A 15,812-nucleotide genomic window follows, 5' to 3' on the forward strand; every position below is an offset into this window, starting at 1 on the left:
TTAATGAAAGTGCTACTCCTTGTGATAAAAACCAGTCTAGGACTAAGCCTCTTCAGAACAATGGAGACAAAACTAAAACCAATAAAGTGAACCAAAAGCAATGTGATCTTTCATTTCAGGGAGATGCTCACTGAGTGAGAGCAGAGAATAATAACCAGCTCACATTAAAAAATGTAACAACAAATATAACCTCAAAGATGGCAAAAGAGATATAAAAACAGAAGGCAACTATTATATAAAAAACGAAAGGGGAATTGCATAATACATTTTAGCTCTTCAGAAACATAAACCATTTTTAGTTTGTTAACTTGTGGTACAATTTATAGCTTTTGCATACCAAATTTCTGAATACAGTTTTAGAAATTCAGTGTGCAAAGAAGGGACCTAACTACATTTTTGTGATCTGCTCTGTAATAATGTCAAATTTCCACTTAACACCATCAAAGTTACGTGTCTAATAAATACGTGTCAGCATAAATCTTTGGTTTTATTTGACTATATTATTAAACTCCAACATACATGTTTACAGTTCGTTCCTCATGTAGAAGGGCTGTCAGCTGAAAAATTACTTGAGTTAATGTAAACCAAATGAAAGGATTGCAGACAGGGTCGGGAAAGCAAGCTCCAGCTGTGGCCTGGCCCTGTGTGACTCTGAGCAGTTATCTGCACCCCCAGGGCTTCAAATTCCTCATTTGTAAAATACAGAAGCAAGGCAAGATTTTATATAAATATGTTTCAGTCTATTAATATTTGAACTTTCTAATATTTTACCACCCTTAACTCTTGTCTTCTGGACAAAGCATAACAAAAAAGGTTAGTTTCGAAGCCCTGAGAAAGGCAGAGTTCACAGTAGTCACTTATTGTCCCATCCTGAATATATCTGCAGACCAAGGAAGAGGTCCTTCTACAGAGCAAAATCAAAATACCAGGAGGGGTTGGGGGTGTTTTGGAAGGCTAAAGCTCAGGAATATTCATGTTTCATTTCCACAGAGACTGCAATACTAGAAACTCTGTTAAGACTCCGTGACTTTTGAAGTGTTCTCTTAGATACTTTATCTTCTCCTTGCTTCCCATGTTTTTCCAGTCACTGACAGTACAACACTCCAAAATCAAGGGATTTGTGTGCATGTATTTAGGTAAACAAGCACAACACTAAGGCTTCACAATGGTGCTGGCACCTAACAAGTGAGAGGAAGGCAGCTGCAACAGTGACAAGGGATGACATGGAGAACCCAAAGACAGTGAGGACATTTTTCACCATCAGAGAACCCTTGTCTTATGGCTTGTCCCTGAAGTGTAAGATAAAAATTCTGCAACATGTAGGTGTCTTTCTGCATGTCTATACTCTTGTACCTTTTCCAGTGAGCCACTGCTCTGCAGTGAGATGTTTGATCCTTTCTGTCCAGCACCAGCCCATTTTCGCTTCATTTTCTTCTGTTTACCATTTTTCTGAACAGCTTTAAGGTTTTTGTTTTTTTGTTTAACAGCTAAAAACAAGAAAGTTAATCTGATGTGTTTAAATCGTAAACACTAAGTGTTAATACTTTAATTTCAGTTTATGAGAACATAAAAGCACAATAGCAATTTATTCTTAGGAAATATTCTCTACAGGGGCGCCTGGGTGACTCAATGGCTTAGGTGTCTGACTCTTGGTTTCAGCTCAGGCCATGACTTCAGGGTTGTGGGAACAAGCCCCATGTCAGGCTCTGTGCTTGGTGCAGAGTCTGCTTAGGATTCCTCTCCCTTTTTCTCCCTCTCTTGCGCAAGTTTTTTTTTTTAATACAGATTTATTTATTCATGAGAGAGAGAGAGAGAGAGAGGCAGAGACACAGGCAGAGGGAGCTCCATGCAGGGAGCCTGATGTGGGAGTCAAACCAGGGACCAGGATCACGCTCTGAGCCAAAGGCAGACATTCAACCACTAAGTCACGTAGGCGTGCCCCAAACACGTATATCTTGTCCTTCATATATGCAGAGGCTAAGAATTTACCACTCTCCCTTTCAAAGCAGTCTCCCTTTCAAAGCCTTTGATAACTGCCCTATACTCTCTTCCTACAAACTAAGCATTGTATACTGAATGGCCAGGAGGGGGGTGGGGAGTTTCAGGTCATGTAAACTCGCATCTGATGTAGAGATCCATGGAAAGCATGATCTTACTATGAGATAAAATGCAGGAGAAAATCCCCTCCACTCCCAAATCCGAGTCCAGATATGGATAACAGTGATTGGTTCTCTAGAAAGACTTTAAATGACAAAATAGTTTCACCCCTACCTTTCTGGGTATCCTTCACTCCTTCTTTCTTCCTTGATTCTTCAGAACATGGTAAGGATTGAGCAGCATTTGCCATCTCTTTAGCTTGTATATACTGCTGAAGCTCTTTAGCAAAATTATCTTCTGATTCCTGACTGCAGATATCATTATCACTATACACATCGTAGTCCTTACTTCTTGATTTTCTATATTGCAAATTCTTTGGTGATGTTGTAGAGTTCCCAAAGTGCCTAAACTAAGTAAAAATTAAATTTTCAATTTTAAACAGCTGGCATGATACAAAACAATCTGGTTAAAAAGAAGAAATAAAGACGGGCCAAGAACTGATCATTGCTGAGGTTGGGTGATGGGTATATAGAGATTTGTATACTGTTCTTTCTACTCTTAAATATTTAAAATTGTCCAGAATTTAAAACAAACACAACAAAACCCAACACAACAAATCCATCCTTGAAGAAAATTTGATGGAAAATTCTCAATTTGTACACTAGATGTACTTTACTGAATCAAGAGTAAACCCCAAATCTTAATTATTTGATATAATTTGATTGAACTACAGTATTATAATTTACATTTTATCTCTCCCTTTCCATCAACTATGCTTTTAAATGGTTTAATTCAATAACTCGTCATTTCATAAAAGAACAAGTAAACAGTAATGGCCCAAGTGAAAAATCTACTATACTAAGATATATCACAGCTAGCAAAACCTGTTCTTTTTCCTGTAACTCACAGCATTGGTGGCAGCACACTGATGACAAGGAACAAAGAAGTGCCCAGTTCTCTGTAAGCAAGTTTACTTTCAGAAAGTTTTCTAACCCTGTTGTTGTAATCAAACATAGGCACCCACTGGAATAGGAACCCAGGTATGGCAGTTGACCCTGAGTCAGCCTGAGATGATCACAGCAGACTTTTTTTTTTTTTTAAGATTTTATTTATTTATTCATGAGAGACAGAGAGAGAGAGGCAGAGACACAGGCAGAGGGAGAAGCAGGCTCCCTGTGGGAAGCCTATTAAGTACTTGATTCTAGGACACTGGGATCACGACCTGAGCCAAAGGCAGACACTCAACCAGGTACACCCACAGCAGACAACTTAAAATACTTTGTGTACAAGAATTTTCAAGTACTGATATAGGTGTCTACACTTGGTGACACAAGTATATCAAGTTGTGTAACTAATTACAGTTTGTATCTGGGATACATTTTAATTAAAAGATTTATTAAAAAAAAAAAAGTCCAAGTGCCAAAGGGCTCCTATTTTGATGTTAGGAAGAGATGACATATGTACCGTTAAATTGGCCAATCATCCTGCCCCAGAGCATGCTTTGGGACCTGGACTCTAATCTACTTTCACACAACTGACGAAGGCAGCAGACTCAAACCAAACAAACCAGAAAACCTCCATTATAAAATATACTAGGTGGTCCAACTTAATGGCTTACTTTTGATGGTTAACACAAATCTAGGAGTCATACCACCAGAGGAATGATCTAAGGCCTATAAAATGAATTTGCTCCCTGAGTGAAGAATCAAGGGGAGAAAGTTTCCTAACCTGATGATGGCTCCAATGTACACCTACCTCATCTTCATTACACTTGACAAGACTATTAACCAATCCAACAATACCACGCCATCAAGTTCCCTGTCTCCAAGTTTTCAAGAAAGAGTACCTTTTAAAACTAATACCATGGAACAAACTTGTAAACATAACTTCTGGTCAGGGGTTGGCAGATGTCAGCCTGGCCTCCTGTTTTTGTTAAACAAAGTTTTGCTGGAACACAGTCATACCCATTCATTCACTTCTGTGTTATCTTCATCTGTTTATTTGTGACAGGGACAGTATGGTAGACGATAAGATGCACTATCTGGTCCTTTATGAAAAAGCTGGCTAACTCCTGTGATAATTATTATGTTTACCATGGTTTGGGCCTTTAATTTTATTTAGTGGGCACAGGGAGAGTCCTTCAATTACGCAACAGCTCCCATGGAGTATGGCTTAGTCAAATACACAGAGATGAGATTCGATTCAGTATATCTGAATCAAAATAACACAATGATCTAAATAGTGATTAGTGCTCACTTACACATAAAATTATGTACCAAAGCAGACCCCCTTTAACAGGTGATAACATGTCTGATTTATTTATAATAAAGAGATGAAATGACATGGCAAGATGAACAAAACCAGAATAATCATTAACTATGTTGTTTTATTATACTTAGAGATGAATATTACTAATTGATATGACTTTTCAGAGGGCAATGAAATACACAAAATACAAATGACTGCTTTAATACTTTCTTCATGCAACTAGCTATAAACTCATTGCTTTGATATTTGTTGTTCTCTATATAATTTAGAAAGTATACAAATATACTATAACTTTTTCTCTTTAATGAAGAAGTCTAAATAAAGGGTTTTTCTAAGCAAATGATTTTTAATTCAGGATGATTTATTGAGGTAGTATGGCTTCCTGAGATACCAAATAAAAATACAAAAATGTAAAAATAGCTCCCTAATATTAATGGGGGTAGGGGGGACATGAAGTGCACTCATCAGTAATTGAGAAAAGTTTAACAAATTCTTGGCAAATTTTTGAAAAACAGAAAGTTATAATTGGGAGGTTGGGCTTCGGCTGGAGTGTGAGAATGGGACTATAAATGAGGATGAATTAAAATTCTACATAAAAACAGGGAATCCCTGGGTGGCTCAGCGTTTAGCGCCTGCCTTTCGCTCAGGGAGTGGTCCTGGGGTCTGGGGATCGAGTCCCACATTGGGCTCCCTGCATGGAGCCTGCTTCTCCCTCTGCCTGTGTCTCTGCCTCTCTTTCTCTGTGTCTCTCATGAATAAATAAAATTAAAAAAAAATTCTACATAAAAACAGATAGAGCTATTGTAACAAATTCTCTCTGCCCTGTCCTTTACTAGAATACTTTCAAACAGGCAAAAAAGAGAATAAAGAAATTGAATAAAATGTCTGATAAAAGCTCAGTCTTCTTATGTGGGTACTAAGACCACAGAGTGAAGTCCTCTACATCCTGGCATTTGGGAGCAAGCCCCATCAGAAATATACTCTATCTGCTCAACTTACAACAGGAGTTCTACCCTGCTGTCCAGAAGAGATCCCTCATCCAAACTCATTATAAAGCTGCAATAATTAACATGGTGAGATCTTGGGGGAGGGCTAGACAGATAAACCAGAGGAAGAGAACAGAGCCCAGAAACAAACCCATCAAACATGAACATTTGATTTTTTTACAACAGACCAGCGGGGGAAAAAATGATTCTTTTTCCTCAATGAATGATGCCAGAACAACTGAGTATGACAACAGGAAAAAAAAGTAAAACAGAATTTGTCACCCCTACCTCACAGTATACAGATACAAAAATAAATTATGGATGACTATAAATTTAAATGTGAAAAACAAAACAATCTTTTAGAAGAGACTACAGTAAAATATTTTTATTATCTCAGGATATTTAAGTAAAACACAGAAAATACTAACTACAAAGAAGGTTAATAAATTTGAATACACTAAAATTATGAACTTTTAATTAAAAAATACCATCATGTAAAGCCACAAAATAAGCAGGTATTTGCAATACATAATCCACAATGAAGGGGAAAAAAAACCCTTACAATCCAAAATAAAGAATTGTAAATCAAGAAAAAAACAATCACAGAGAAACTAATAATTATAAGAAGACAGAAAGACTTGAACGGACAACAACAACAAAAAACCCAAATGGGACAAACATATGAAAAGAGGCTCCATCCCAATAGTAATCAAGAAAATGCAAGCTTAGTTACAATGAGCTACTTCACCAGATGGCGAAAAACATGATGGATGACAATATCAAATGTGAAGCCACAGAAATACAGTCTCTCATACGCTACCCCTGGGAATAAAAACTGGTAGAACTACTTTGGAGTAGAGTTTGGCATTAAGGTAAAGGTAAAGATGCTTATACTGTAAGACCCAGCAATTTTAGTTCTAGGTAAATACGAGCACCTGTGCAACAGGATACATGTGAAAGAATGCAGTAGCACTACCCATAACCTCCAAAAATGGAAATCAGACCAAATGTCTACCAACAATGAAATCTAGTATATTCAATATTGGCATATGTTGCAGCTCAGAAAATAAAAAAAGTATATGCTACAACAACTATGAATCTTATAATGTTGAGAAAAAGATAACAGAAAGAACACATACAATACTATTCATTCTCTTCCTATAAAGTGTAAAAACAGGCAAGGAAAATCTGTATTTTTAAGGATGACAGCATTAGTAGTAAAACTAAAACTCTAAAGAAGAGCAAGGAAGTGATTAGCATGCAAGTTAGAACTCTAGTTATCTCTAGTAGGAAACAAAGGAATATGAGAAAAGAGGCATCAGAGGGTAATGCTGTTTCTTGACTTGCGAAGTCTCTACCTAGGTGTTCTCTTTTTAATCAGCTATGATACTACACATTGATGTTTTATGCATTTGCAAGTAGAGCCTGGGTTCGTCTCTCATGAATAAATAAAATCTTAAAAAAGCAAACAAACAAACAAAAAAGGAAAACCAAAATAAAAGCAATACACTAAAACAGTTCATGTTAAATGACCGAAGCTTCTGAATGATAAATTTTCTTAAGTGTTATCAGGTTTCCTTGATATAGGCAACTAGGTCTCCAATGCTGACTAAACGGGGACAAATAGGACCCCTGATAAATTTCTCACACTCACTCCTGTCTGTTTTTTCAATATGCCAACTTAATCTTACTTTTTTGGGTATTCGTTCACATTCCAGTTTTACTTCCCATTTTATTTTCTCTTCTTGTGTTTCTTCAACTTCTGTATCATCTATTCCATCATCGATTCTGCAGCAAAAACATCAAATGACACAAGATGGTTTTTTCAACCTGAAAATGGTTCATACCATTTTAAAATTAAAGCATTAAAATTCACAGATTTGGCTTATCTTCTACTTGCCCTCAAAGAAGTCCCAAATTCAAATTCTACTCCAAATACTCCAAGGAATATTGTACAAATTTATGATAGGCTGTACATGTCAACTTGTGTTTGTAAGTAAACCATAAAGCTGAAATTTTAGTTTACATAATCTTCACGTTCTAGTATCAGGAGCTGTATAAACCACCCATTCATTCATCGCTCCATTCATTCAACAAATATTGAGTGTCCACCATATACAAGGCTGTAGGCTTTAAATCCTGGAATACAACGATGAAAAAGACCTTGTTCCTGCCTTCTGAGAACTTCCTATGTACGTGGGAGGGAAAAAAAAATACAGAAATTTTAATATAGGGATGCTTGGGTGGCTCAGCAGTTGAGCGTCTGCCTTCAGCTTAAGGTGTGATCCCAGGATTCGGGATCAAGTCCCACATTGGGCTTCCTGCAAGGAGACTGCTTCTCCCTCTGCCTGTGTCTCTCATGAATAAAGAAATAAATCTTAAAAAAAAAAAAAGAAATTTTAATATAGTATGAATACCATAGTACATATATATGGGGAACTCTTAACCTAGATTTGGGGGCCAAAGTCTTCTAAGCTTAAAAAATATGTAAGGGTTAGCAAATAGGGACACCTGGCTGGCTCAGTAGATAGGGCATGCACTCCTGATCCTCAGGTTGTGAGTTCGAGCCCCACAATGAGTGCAGAGATTACTTCAAACAAACAAACAAACAAACAAACAAACAAACTTTACAAAAAAAAGTTGGGTAGCTCAGTCAATTAAGCAGCTGCCTTCAGCTCAGGTCATAATCCCAGGGTCCCGGGATGGAGCCTGTGTCAGGCTCCCTACTCAGCAGGGAGTCTGCTTGTCCCTCTTCCCCCCAATGCACACTCTGTCTCTATCAAGTAAATAAATAAAATCTGTAAAAAAAAAAAAAAAAGAAAAAAGAGAGAGAGAGAGAGAGAGAAGTTAGCAAACAAAGGAACGTACGGAAGAATAGTATTTCAGGTAGAATCCAAGGTGCCTTTCAAGGTCAGGAGAGGACCTAACTTACATTCAAGCAGGAAGATGAAAAAGAAAGGTGTTTCTAGACTTGCAAGGATTGAGAAGTTGAACATGCAGAGAGACATTGTCTGAGACCATGATTTGAGGATACTCTACCAAAACGAAAAATGAACCCAAGAAAGATGAAGATGGGAAATATAAGAAGCTGGTGAACAAAGATGGCACTGAAATTTATATACAAATCTAAATAATGGCTTACACCATAAATACAGAGGGCTGAAAGCATTTGTATCTGGACAAGCAGTGACTACTGAATAAAAGCTTAAGATAGGAGTTACATGCCAGATTAAGTCAAGAAGGCAATGTGTACTTTCTCAAAAAACGTGCTACATATGGAATGCACTACCAGAACAAGAATGTGAATAGTGGCTTTGAGCTTTCTTGCAGTTACAGGAGGAGCTCAGGCTTCACAGCTTCATCCAATTCAACATTGATTTGTCCCTACAGAGCCTGAGTTTCGTCTATCAGATAAAGCACCAAGTTGTGAGCCTCTATGGAAGCCATCACTGCAAGAGCCATTAAACCAAATGTTGCAAACCTTCTTTGCTCCAGTTATCAGTAATAAATCATCTAACAGAGTAGGAAGCAACATCTCTTGAGGCAAAGCAATCATGACGATAATGACTGTAAGAGCAGTAACAGCAGCGGCTGACACTTGCATTATGCTTACCCTGTTCCAGAAGCGATTCTATGCATATTATCCACATCACAACAGCCCTATAACATATATACTAGGGCTTAGAAGCCCATTTTACAGATGAGAAAACGGAATTACACAAAGCTTTATAAAACTTGCCACACACCTAGTTAACTAGTAGAGCTGAGATTTGAGCTCAGGCAGGCAGGACCAACTTCCTAGCCAACACATCCACCTGGATAGCTACTTGACATATTTTTAATAGAGCCCAAACTGAACTCTTGACCTAATCCTCCTGTTATTTTAAACAGCAACTTCACCCTTCTAATGACACCTTTCTAATCACCCAAAACCTCGAAGTCAACTTAGACTCTTCTTTTAATATTCCCCAACCAATCTGTGAGAAAATAAAGTTTATCTTCAAAATACATCCATATTTGGTCACTTCTTGCTACTAATACCATGATCCAAGCTACCCTTGCCCTGTTATATTCCACTCTCAACACAATCAGAATGACCCTGCTAAAATGTCACTCTCTGTTGAAATCCTCCCAATAAATAGCCTTTCATCTTATTCAGGGTAAAAGCCAAAGTCCTTCTTATGACACCTTACAAGCCCCTACATGATTTGCCTCCCTGACCTTATCCCCAGGTACTTCTCAAGTCCTATTTCTCTTCAAGTCCCGCCACACTAAGTCCACTCCAGCTGTCATTCTAGCCACTTTGCTCCCATCACCTAATCACACCATGCTCACTCCTCCTCAAGACCTTTATATTCTGCTATAAATCAACCTTCCTCACCACCCTACTCAAATATTACTTATCAGTGATATACTGAGGCTTTCTTTAACTACCTTCTATAAAATATCTACCTTTCCTATCCCCCTACCCAGCTTTCATTTTTCTCCATGGCATTTATCATCACTTAAAATACTATTTATGCATTGTCTGTACCAGAAGAATATAAATCTCAGGGAGATGTTTATCTCTTTTATTTATTTATTGCAATAGCCCCATGGTCTAGGAAAATGGCAGGTGCCCAAGAAATGAGTAATCCCATCATAAAATTATTAGGAAAAAAAATCCAAAAACCATAAAAGATTTATTCATGTGACCTTATTTAAAACAAACAAAATAAAAAACCCTTTATGCAATGAAAATAATGCCATAAGCAGAGTCAAAAGACAAATAAATCGAATGCAAAATATCTGCAGACTAGAGATCCTAAAATTTTAAAGAGAAAGACTAATGAAGAGGAAAACGGACAAAGGATATGAACAAGAATGGTTCACAGATGCTTTCCATACTTCAATACTATTCTTTACCTAACATTTTGGCAAAAATCCAGAAGTGTCTTTCATGTAGTTCAGTAAAGTTTTTGTGAATAGAGTCTTTGGTCCAACACATTTCCAAATTGATAGCTGCTATTGTTTCCTTACACACAGTTATTGTCTTTTTTTGTGATGATTCACCTTGCTGAATTCTCTTATGTTTTTTAATAGTTTAACTGATTCCGCTTGACTTCCTTTTTAGGTGATCATATAATCTGCAGGTAGTGTCTTTTTCTCTTTTCAATATTTACAGATCGTATTTTATTTTAGTTGTTTTGCCTTAGAAACACAAACATGGATAACTTAATCCTAGTTCTGCCACTTACACTGTGCAATCTATCCTCTCTGTGCCTCAATTTTCTCATCTGCAAAAACAAGGACAAGATATTATCTTCAAGGTTAAGTAAGATTAAATGACATATTTCATGTAAAGCCCTTAGTAAAACTCTTGACAGTAGCCTGAATTAAGATAGTGATTTTACTTAAGGTATTTGTGACAGAGAGAAGTGAACATATTTGAGTGCTGTCGCGAGGTAAAAATCAACCAGAATAAGGGATGGATATGCTGAGAATGAGAGAAATAGAGGGAACAAAAGGCTGTGTGTCCTTGGTTTCAGCTCAGGGAAACTGGGGGGGGGGGGGGGGGGGGGTAACAGGTTTAGAAGTTGGTTTTTAGCACTTCAAACAGAAAAAAAAAAAAAAGTAAATGAATATCTAGGTGTTAACACACTGCACTATACACGTCTCTAAGCACATCAATAAACTAGCACCATTTAGCCAGCGCTGTCAGTTCCTTTCTCAACCTATAGGAAATGTTACATCCCAATGGTGTTTGCTGCTTTATTATGGTCTTTCGGGTTTTTTGATACAAATCAACGAACTAAAGGTAAACCATTCACTATTTACCCTCGTTGCTTCAAGAACTTAGGGTTTCGATTTTTTGCACAAAAAGAAAAAAAGAAAAGAAAAAAAAAGCGTTTAGCATGTGTCAGTGAGCAACCTGTCCGCTAGGAGCTGACGGTCTGGTGGAGGGACGAGTACAGTGGGAACACACGGAGGTTTCTAACCGCGTCTAGAGGGTCAGAAGCGCAGAGAAAAGGGAGCATCCTGGGCCCCCCTTGGCCCCACCGCATCGCCGCCGGGACCCCGCTGCTCCCCTCCAGCAGGGTCCTGGTACCTCTGGCCGTGGCGGCTGACGAACGGAGAGCCCCATCTCCGGCTTCCATCCCTGCGGCCCCAAAGAGACCTCTCCACGCCTGACCCCCCTCGCCGGCCGGGCGGACCCCACGCGCTCGCCCTCCCGCGACCCCGCGGCGTGGTCCTCACGCGGCCGCGGCGGCCTCCGAACCGAACCAGAAGGCAGACCCCGGAGGGGCCCCTGAGATCAAAGCGTGAAAAGACAGGGAATCACCTTTCATCAAAGTCCGCGGTCGGTTTTTTACCCAGAGCCGGGTTGGGGGGTTTGGAGAAAAGATTCTCAAAATCCATCACCCTCGCGAGGGCCCGGCAGCTGGAGTAACAACCAACGCGTGAGAGGAGGTTGGACCCGGCACTGCGCATGGGCCACAGGCCGCGGCGCGCATGCGCCGCCCCGCCCCCGCGCACGCCCTCTTGCTCCTCGGCGGCTCTGCGCAGGCGCCGGTCTGATTGCCTTTTTTTTTTTTTTTTTTTTTTTTTTTCTGGTTCGCTTCTTGATCTATAATCCAATCTATTAGAGTTTTTAACCGGCGACCTTGGGATTCTCCTTCTTTCACTTTCATTAGGGGAGAGAATTGTATCAAGGCAGGAAAATAGAGCACATATTTGGGAAACAGAGCTGTTGAGTTTTCCTTACTATAATGCCTATGGGACACTGGAAATTGCAGGAATAATGAAAAGGAAGCCTCAAACAGTAGGCTAGGCTGGTGACCTGACTGGCTCCTATTGGGGAGGGACTGCTTGATTCCCGGCACGAATCAGGGTCCACTTCCCAGACAACTGAAGGGAAGTTTACTTTTTCTTGTTGTTTATATTATAGGCAGTCCCTTTTTGTATAAGAATCGTTACTAAAAACTGAGAGGAAAATTGGGGATTAAGATATTATCCCATTTGGAGGAAAGTACTAGGTCATACAACTCAGATTATTACCATACATAACATTTTCATATAAAATGTCCAGCCCATGGAAGGAAATTAAAATATGTAAAAAAGCAGCAAACATAGCAAGAAAAACTGACCTGCAAAGGCATCGGCTACTAGCCTTTTCAGATAAAAACTATAAAAAAGCTAAGTATGTGGTAAATTTACAGGAGACCACTGGCCCTGAGGCATGAAACACCAAACTTTCCCAGAAGATAAGGCCTGACTACCTTTGAAAATAGCTGCCACTAATGCCTGTAAGTCCATTCAGTGTCTTTTCAATATATAAGTAAGCATCTGAACACCTGCTTCTGCATGTAGCCCCCCCCTCCCTTTTTCCCATGCCTTCTTTAAAACCCTCCAGCTTTGGCTGGACAGGGAAGATGGTGTTTGAGAACCACCAGCAAATCTCAAGGAAAGTAGGCTGTTTCTGCTATAGACCAAGGGACTTAGGTCAGCAAGCAAGGAGTACATAAGCTTGAAGCAAGTTAACTCTTAAGACCGACAGGAGTGCTTTTACAGATTGATTTTTTTTTTTAAAGATTTTATTTATTCATGAGAAACAGAAGAAGAGACATAGAGGGAGAAACAGGCTTCTTGCGAGAAGTCTGATACAGGACTGGATCCTAGAACCCCGGAATCACAACCTGAGCCACAGACACTCAGACACTGAACCACCCAGGTGTCCCCTACAGATTGATTTTTAAAATGGGCCCAATTCTCTACATTTTCCTACATTTCCACATTCTTTGCAATATGACTTTGCAGCTCCCGTCAAGTGCAACTCCTTTTTATTTAATCTCCTCTTTAATCTAAGTTGAATTTGTAACTTACTTTTTGCTAATAGAATGCAGCAGAAAAGGCCTGCCAATGCCAACCCAAGGCTCTAAGAGGCCATGTGTGTGTCTGCTTTGTCTTGAACTCCTGCCTTCTCCAGAACAAGCAGCTCAGGCCACCTTGCTGAAGAGAAGAGAGAGACATGTGGAGGATAAGACAAATGGCAGAGAGTAACAACATCCTGTTAACAGCCAGCAAGGCCCTAAAAGCAAAAGCAGCCAAGCCAACACACAGCTGGCCACAGACACACAGTGGAACCCAGTGGACAACTGAAGAATCTCCCAGATGATCCCAGTCCAAACTGCTGACCAGCATTGTAAGCTAAATAAGTAGTTGTTTTAAGCCAACAGGTTTTTAAAGTTTATTATATAGCAAAACCTGATAAAAAGGAAACTATAAAAAGTGCCATTAAGGAGCTGAAAAAGAACTAAGTAGAGCTTTTATTGATTGATATTTATTTATTTATTTATTCATGAGAGACACAGAGAGAGGCAGAGACATAGGCAGAGGGAGAAGCAGGCTCCCTGTGGAAAGCCCGACAGAAGACTCGATCCCAGGACCCCAGGATCACAGACTGAGCCAAAGGCAGACACTCAACCACTGAGCCACCCAGGTACCCCCCCAAGTTAAAAATATGCTACTTTTAGAAGTTAAAAATATGTTACTGAAATTTAAAAAAAAATCAATAGATTGTGTGGTACTTTTAAAATGTGTTCATAATGGGATCCCTGGGTGGCGCAGCGGTTTAGCGCCTGCCTTTGGCCCAGGACGCGATCCTGGAGACCCGGGATCGAGTCCCACGTCGGGCTCCCGGTGCATGGAGCCTGCTTCTGTCTCTGCCTCTCTCTTTCTCTCTCTCTCTGTGTGTGACTATCATAAAAAAAAAAAAAAAATGTGTTCATATAGGAATGCATGGGTGGCTCAGCGGTTTAGCGTCTGCCTTTGGCCCAGGGTGTGATCCTGGAGTCCCGGGATCAAGTCCCACGTCAGGCTCCCGGCATGGGCCTGCTTCTCCCTCCTCCTGTGTCTCTGCCTCTCTCTATGTCTATAATAAATAAGTAAATCTTTTAAAAAATAAAATAAATAAATAAATAAAATGTGTTCATATAGGAATGCATGGGTGGTTCAGTGGTTGAGCATCTGCCTTTGGCTCAGGGTGTGATCCCAGGGTCCTGGGATTGAGTCCCATATAGGGCTCCCCATGGGGAGCCTGCTTCTCCCTCTGCCTATGTCTCTGCCCCTTTTTCTTGTCTCTCATGAATAAATAAATAAATAATCTTTTTAAAAAATAAAATGTGTTCACAAATTCCTTAACACTTTTCCCTTCAAAAGCTGGAGCCTATTCCCTTTTCCTTAAATGTGGACTAGATCTAGCGACTTCTAGCATATACAGTGTTAGGTATTAGATGCTGCCCAACTTCTGAGGCTAGGTGGTAAAAACCACTGCAGTTTCTGCCTTCCTCTCTTCAATTGTCAACCCAAAGGGAAGTCCGTCACCATGTCAGAAAGCACTCCTGCAGCCTGTGAAAAGCCAGCCATGTGAGTGAGCCACCTTGGAAGCTGGTCTGCCAGCACCTAACTCTGGGACAGAACTAACCAGCTAAGTAGCTCCTGGATTCCTGATCCACGAGAATATAAGAAGGTAAATGTTTATGTAACTGGACTTGGGTCTTTGGGCCCAGCAATGGTAGAAATGAGGCTGGACCCCAAATTTAAAAACACAGGCAAGGTTTTATTATAGGGGCAACAGCTGCAGCTGAAGGGAGACACAGTCATGACAAAAGTGTCAGACTGACTGGCTCTCTGAACAATAGCCAGAGAAACTTTTAAGGAGACTGAGGCAGGAAAGGAGTGATGTAGGGGCAGGGAATTCCAGGAAATTGGGGGCACAGGCCCAGTTGACAAAACATGCTTCTTCATATACCGTATATTTCATTTGCATGTGTCCACCTCTGTGTGTGTGCTTTAGCATTATAATGAGTGAAAAAGTCAGTGAAAGGTATATTTGCTGCCTATTTTATCTCAGAATAGTTTGAACCTGGTCTAGGCTTGTTCCTTGGCTGGTGCTTTCTGCAAGAAAAAGCAATAACAGTTCACAGGTTGTTCTGCAAGAGAAGTAATAACAGCCACCCAAGAGAGTGCCCGATGCATAGGGGCATTTTCCCAAGGTCCCTGTCTCATTTATGTTTTGTGTTTTTTTAGGTTTTTAAGGTTTTATTTATTTATTTGAGAGAGGGAGAGAGAGAGGGAGAAGCAGACTCCTTGCTGAGCATGGAGCTCAATCCCAGGATCCTGAGATCATGACCTGAGCTGAAGGCAGATATTTAACTGACTGAGCTACCCAGGCACCCTCATTTATGTTTTAAACCACAAACATTTGGGATAATTTGCTATGTAGCAATAGATAAGTGATGTCTCTATCATTATAAAGCAGCTGGCCTAAACGTAGGATTATCAGATGACCTAGCAATACTATTCCTGGGTATATACCCCAAAGAACTGAAAACTGGGACTGAAACAAATATTTGCATACTCATATTCATTGCAGCAGGAGGGCCAATAGGTGGAAATATCCCAAGTACTGGATAAATCAAA

General features: G+C 39.8%; 1 protein-coding gene across 13 annotated transcripts in view; it reads right to left on the reverse strand.

Moving 5' to 3' along the window:
* ZC3H8 (zinc finger CCCH-type containing 8) overlaps positions 1-15,812 on the reverse strand; it is a 36,348-nt gene that overhangs the window by 17,078 nt on the left and 3,458 nt on the right. For 12 of the 13 annotated variants that reach the window (XR_005372423.1, XR_005372422.1, XR_005372421.1 and 9 more), the window contains exons 2-4: positions 7,043-7,139; positions 2,272-2,506; positions 1,354-1,487 (exon numbers count right to left, since the gene is read on the reverse strand). Coding sequence is in view for 5 of the 13 variants with exons in the window: in XM_038561468.1 (XP_038417396.1) it covers positions 1,354-1,487; positions 2,272-2,506; positions 7,043-7,139 (466 nt within the window). In the remaining 8 variants the exon portion in view is untranslated. Of the gene's footprint in view, positions 1-1,353; positions 1,488-2,271; positions 2,507-7,042; positions 7,140-11,673; positions 11,832-15,812 lie in introns of those variants that run through there. The other variant, XM_038561471.1, reaches the window with a different exon arrangement.

The sequence above is a fragment of the Canis lupus genome, chromosome 17 (genome assembly GCF_011100685.1).
Source record: "Canis lupus familiaris isolate Mischka breed German Shepherd chromosome 17, alternate assembly UU_Cfam_GSD_1.0, whole genome shotgun sequence".
Taxonomy (NCBI): Eukaryota; Metazoa; Chordata; class Mammalia; order Carnivora; family Canidae; genus Canis; species Canis lupus.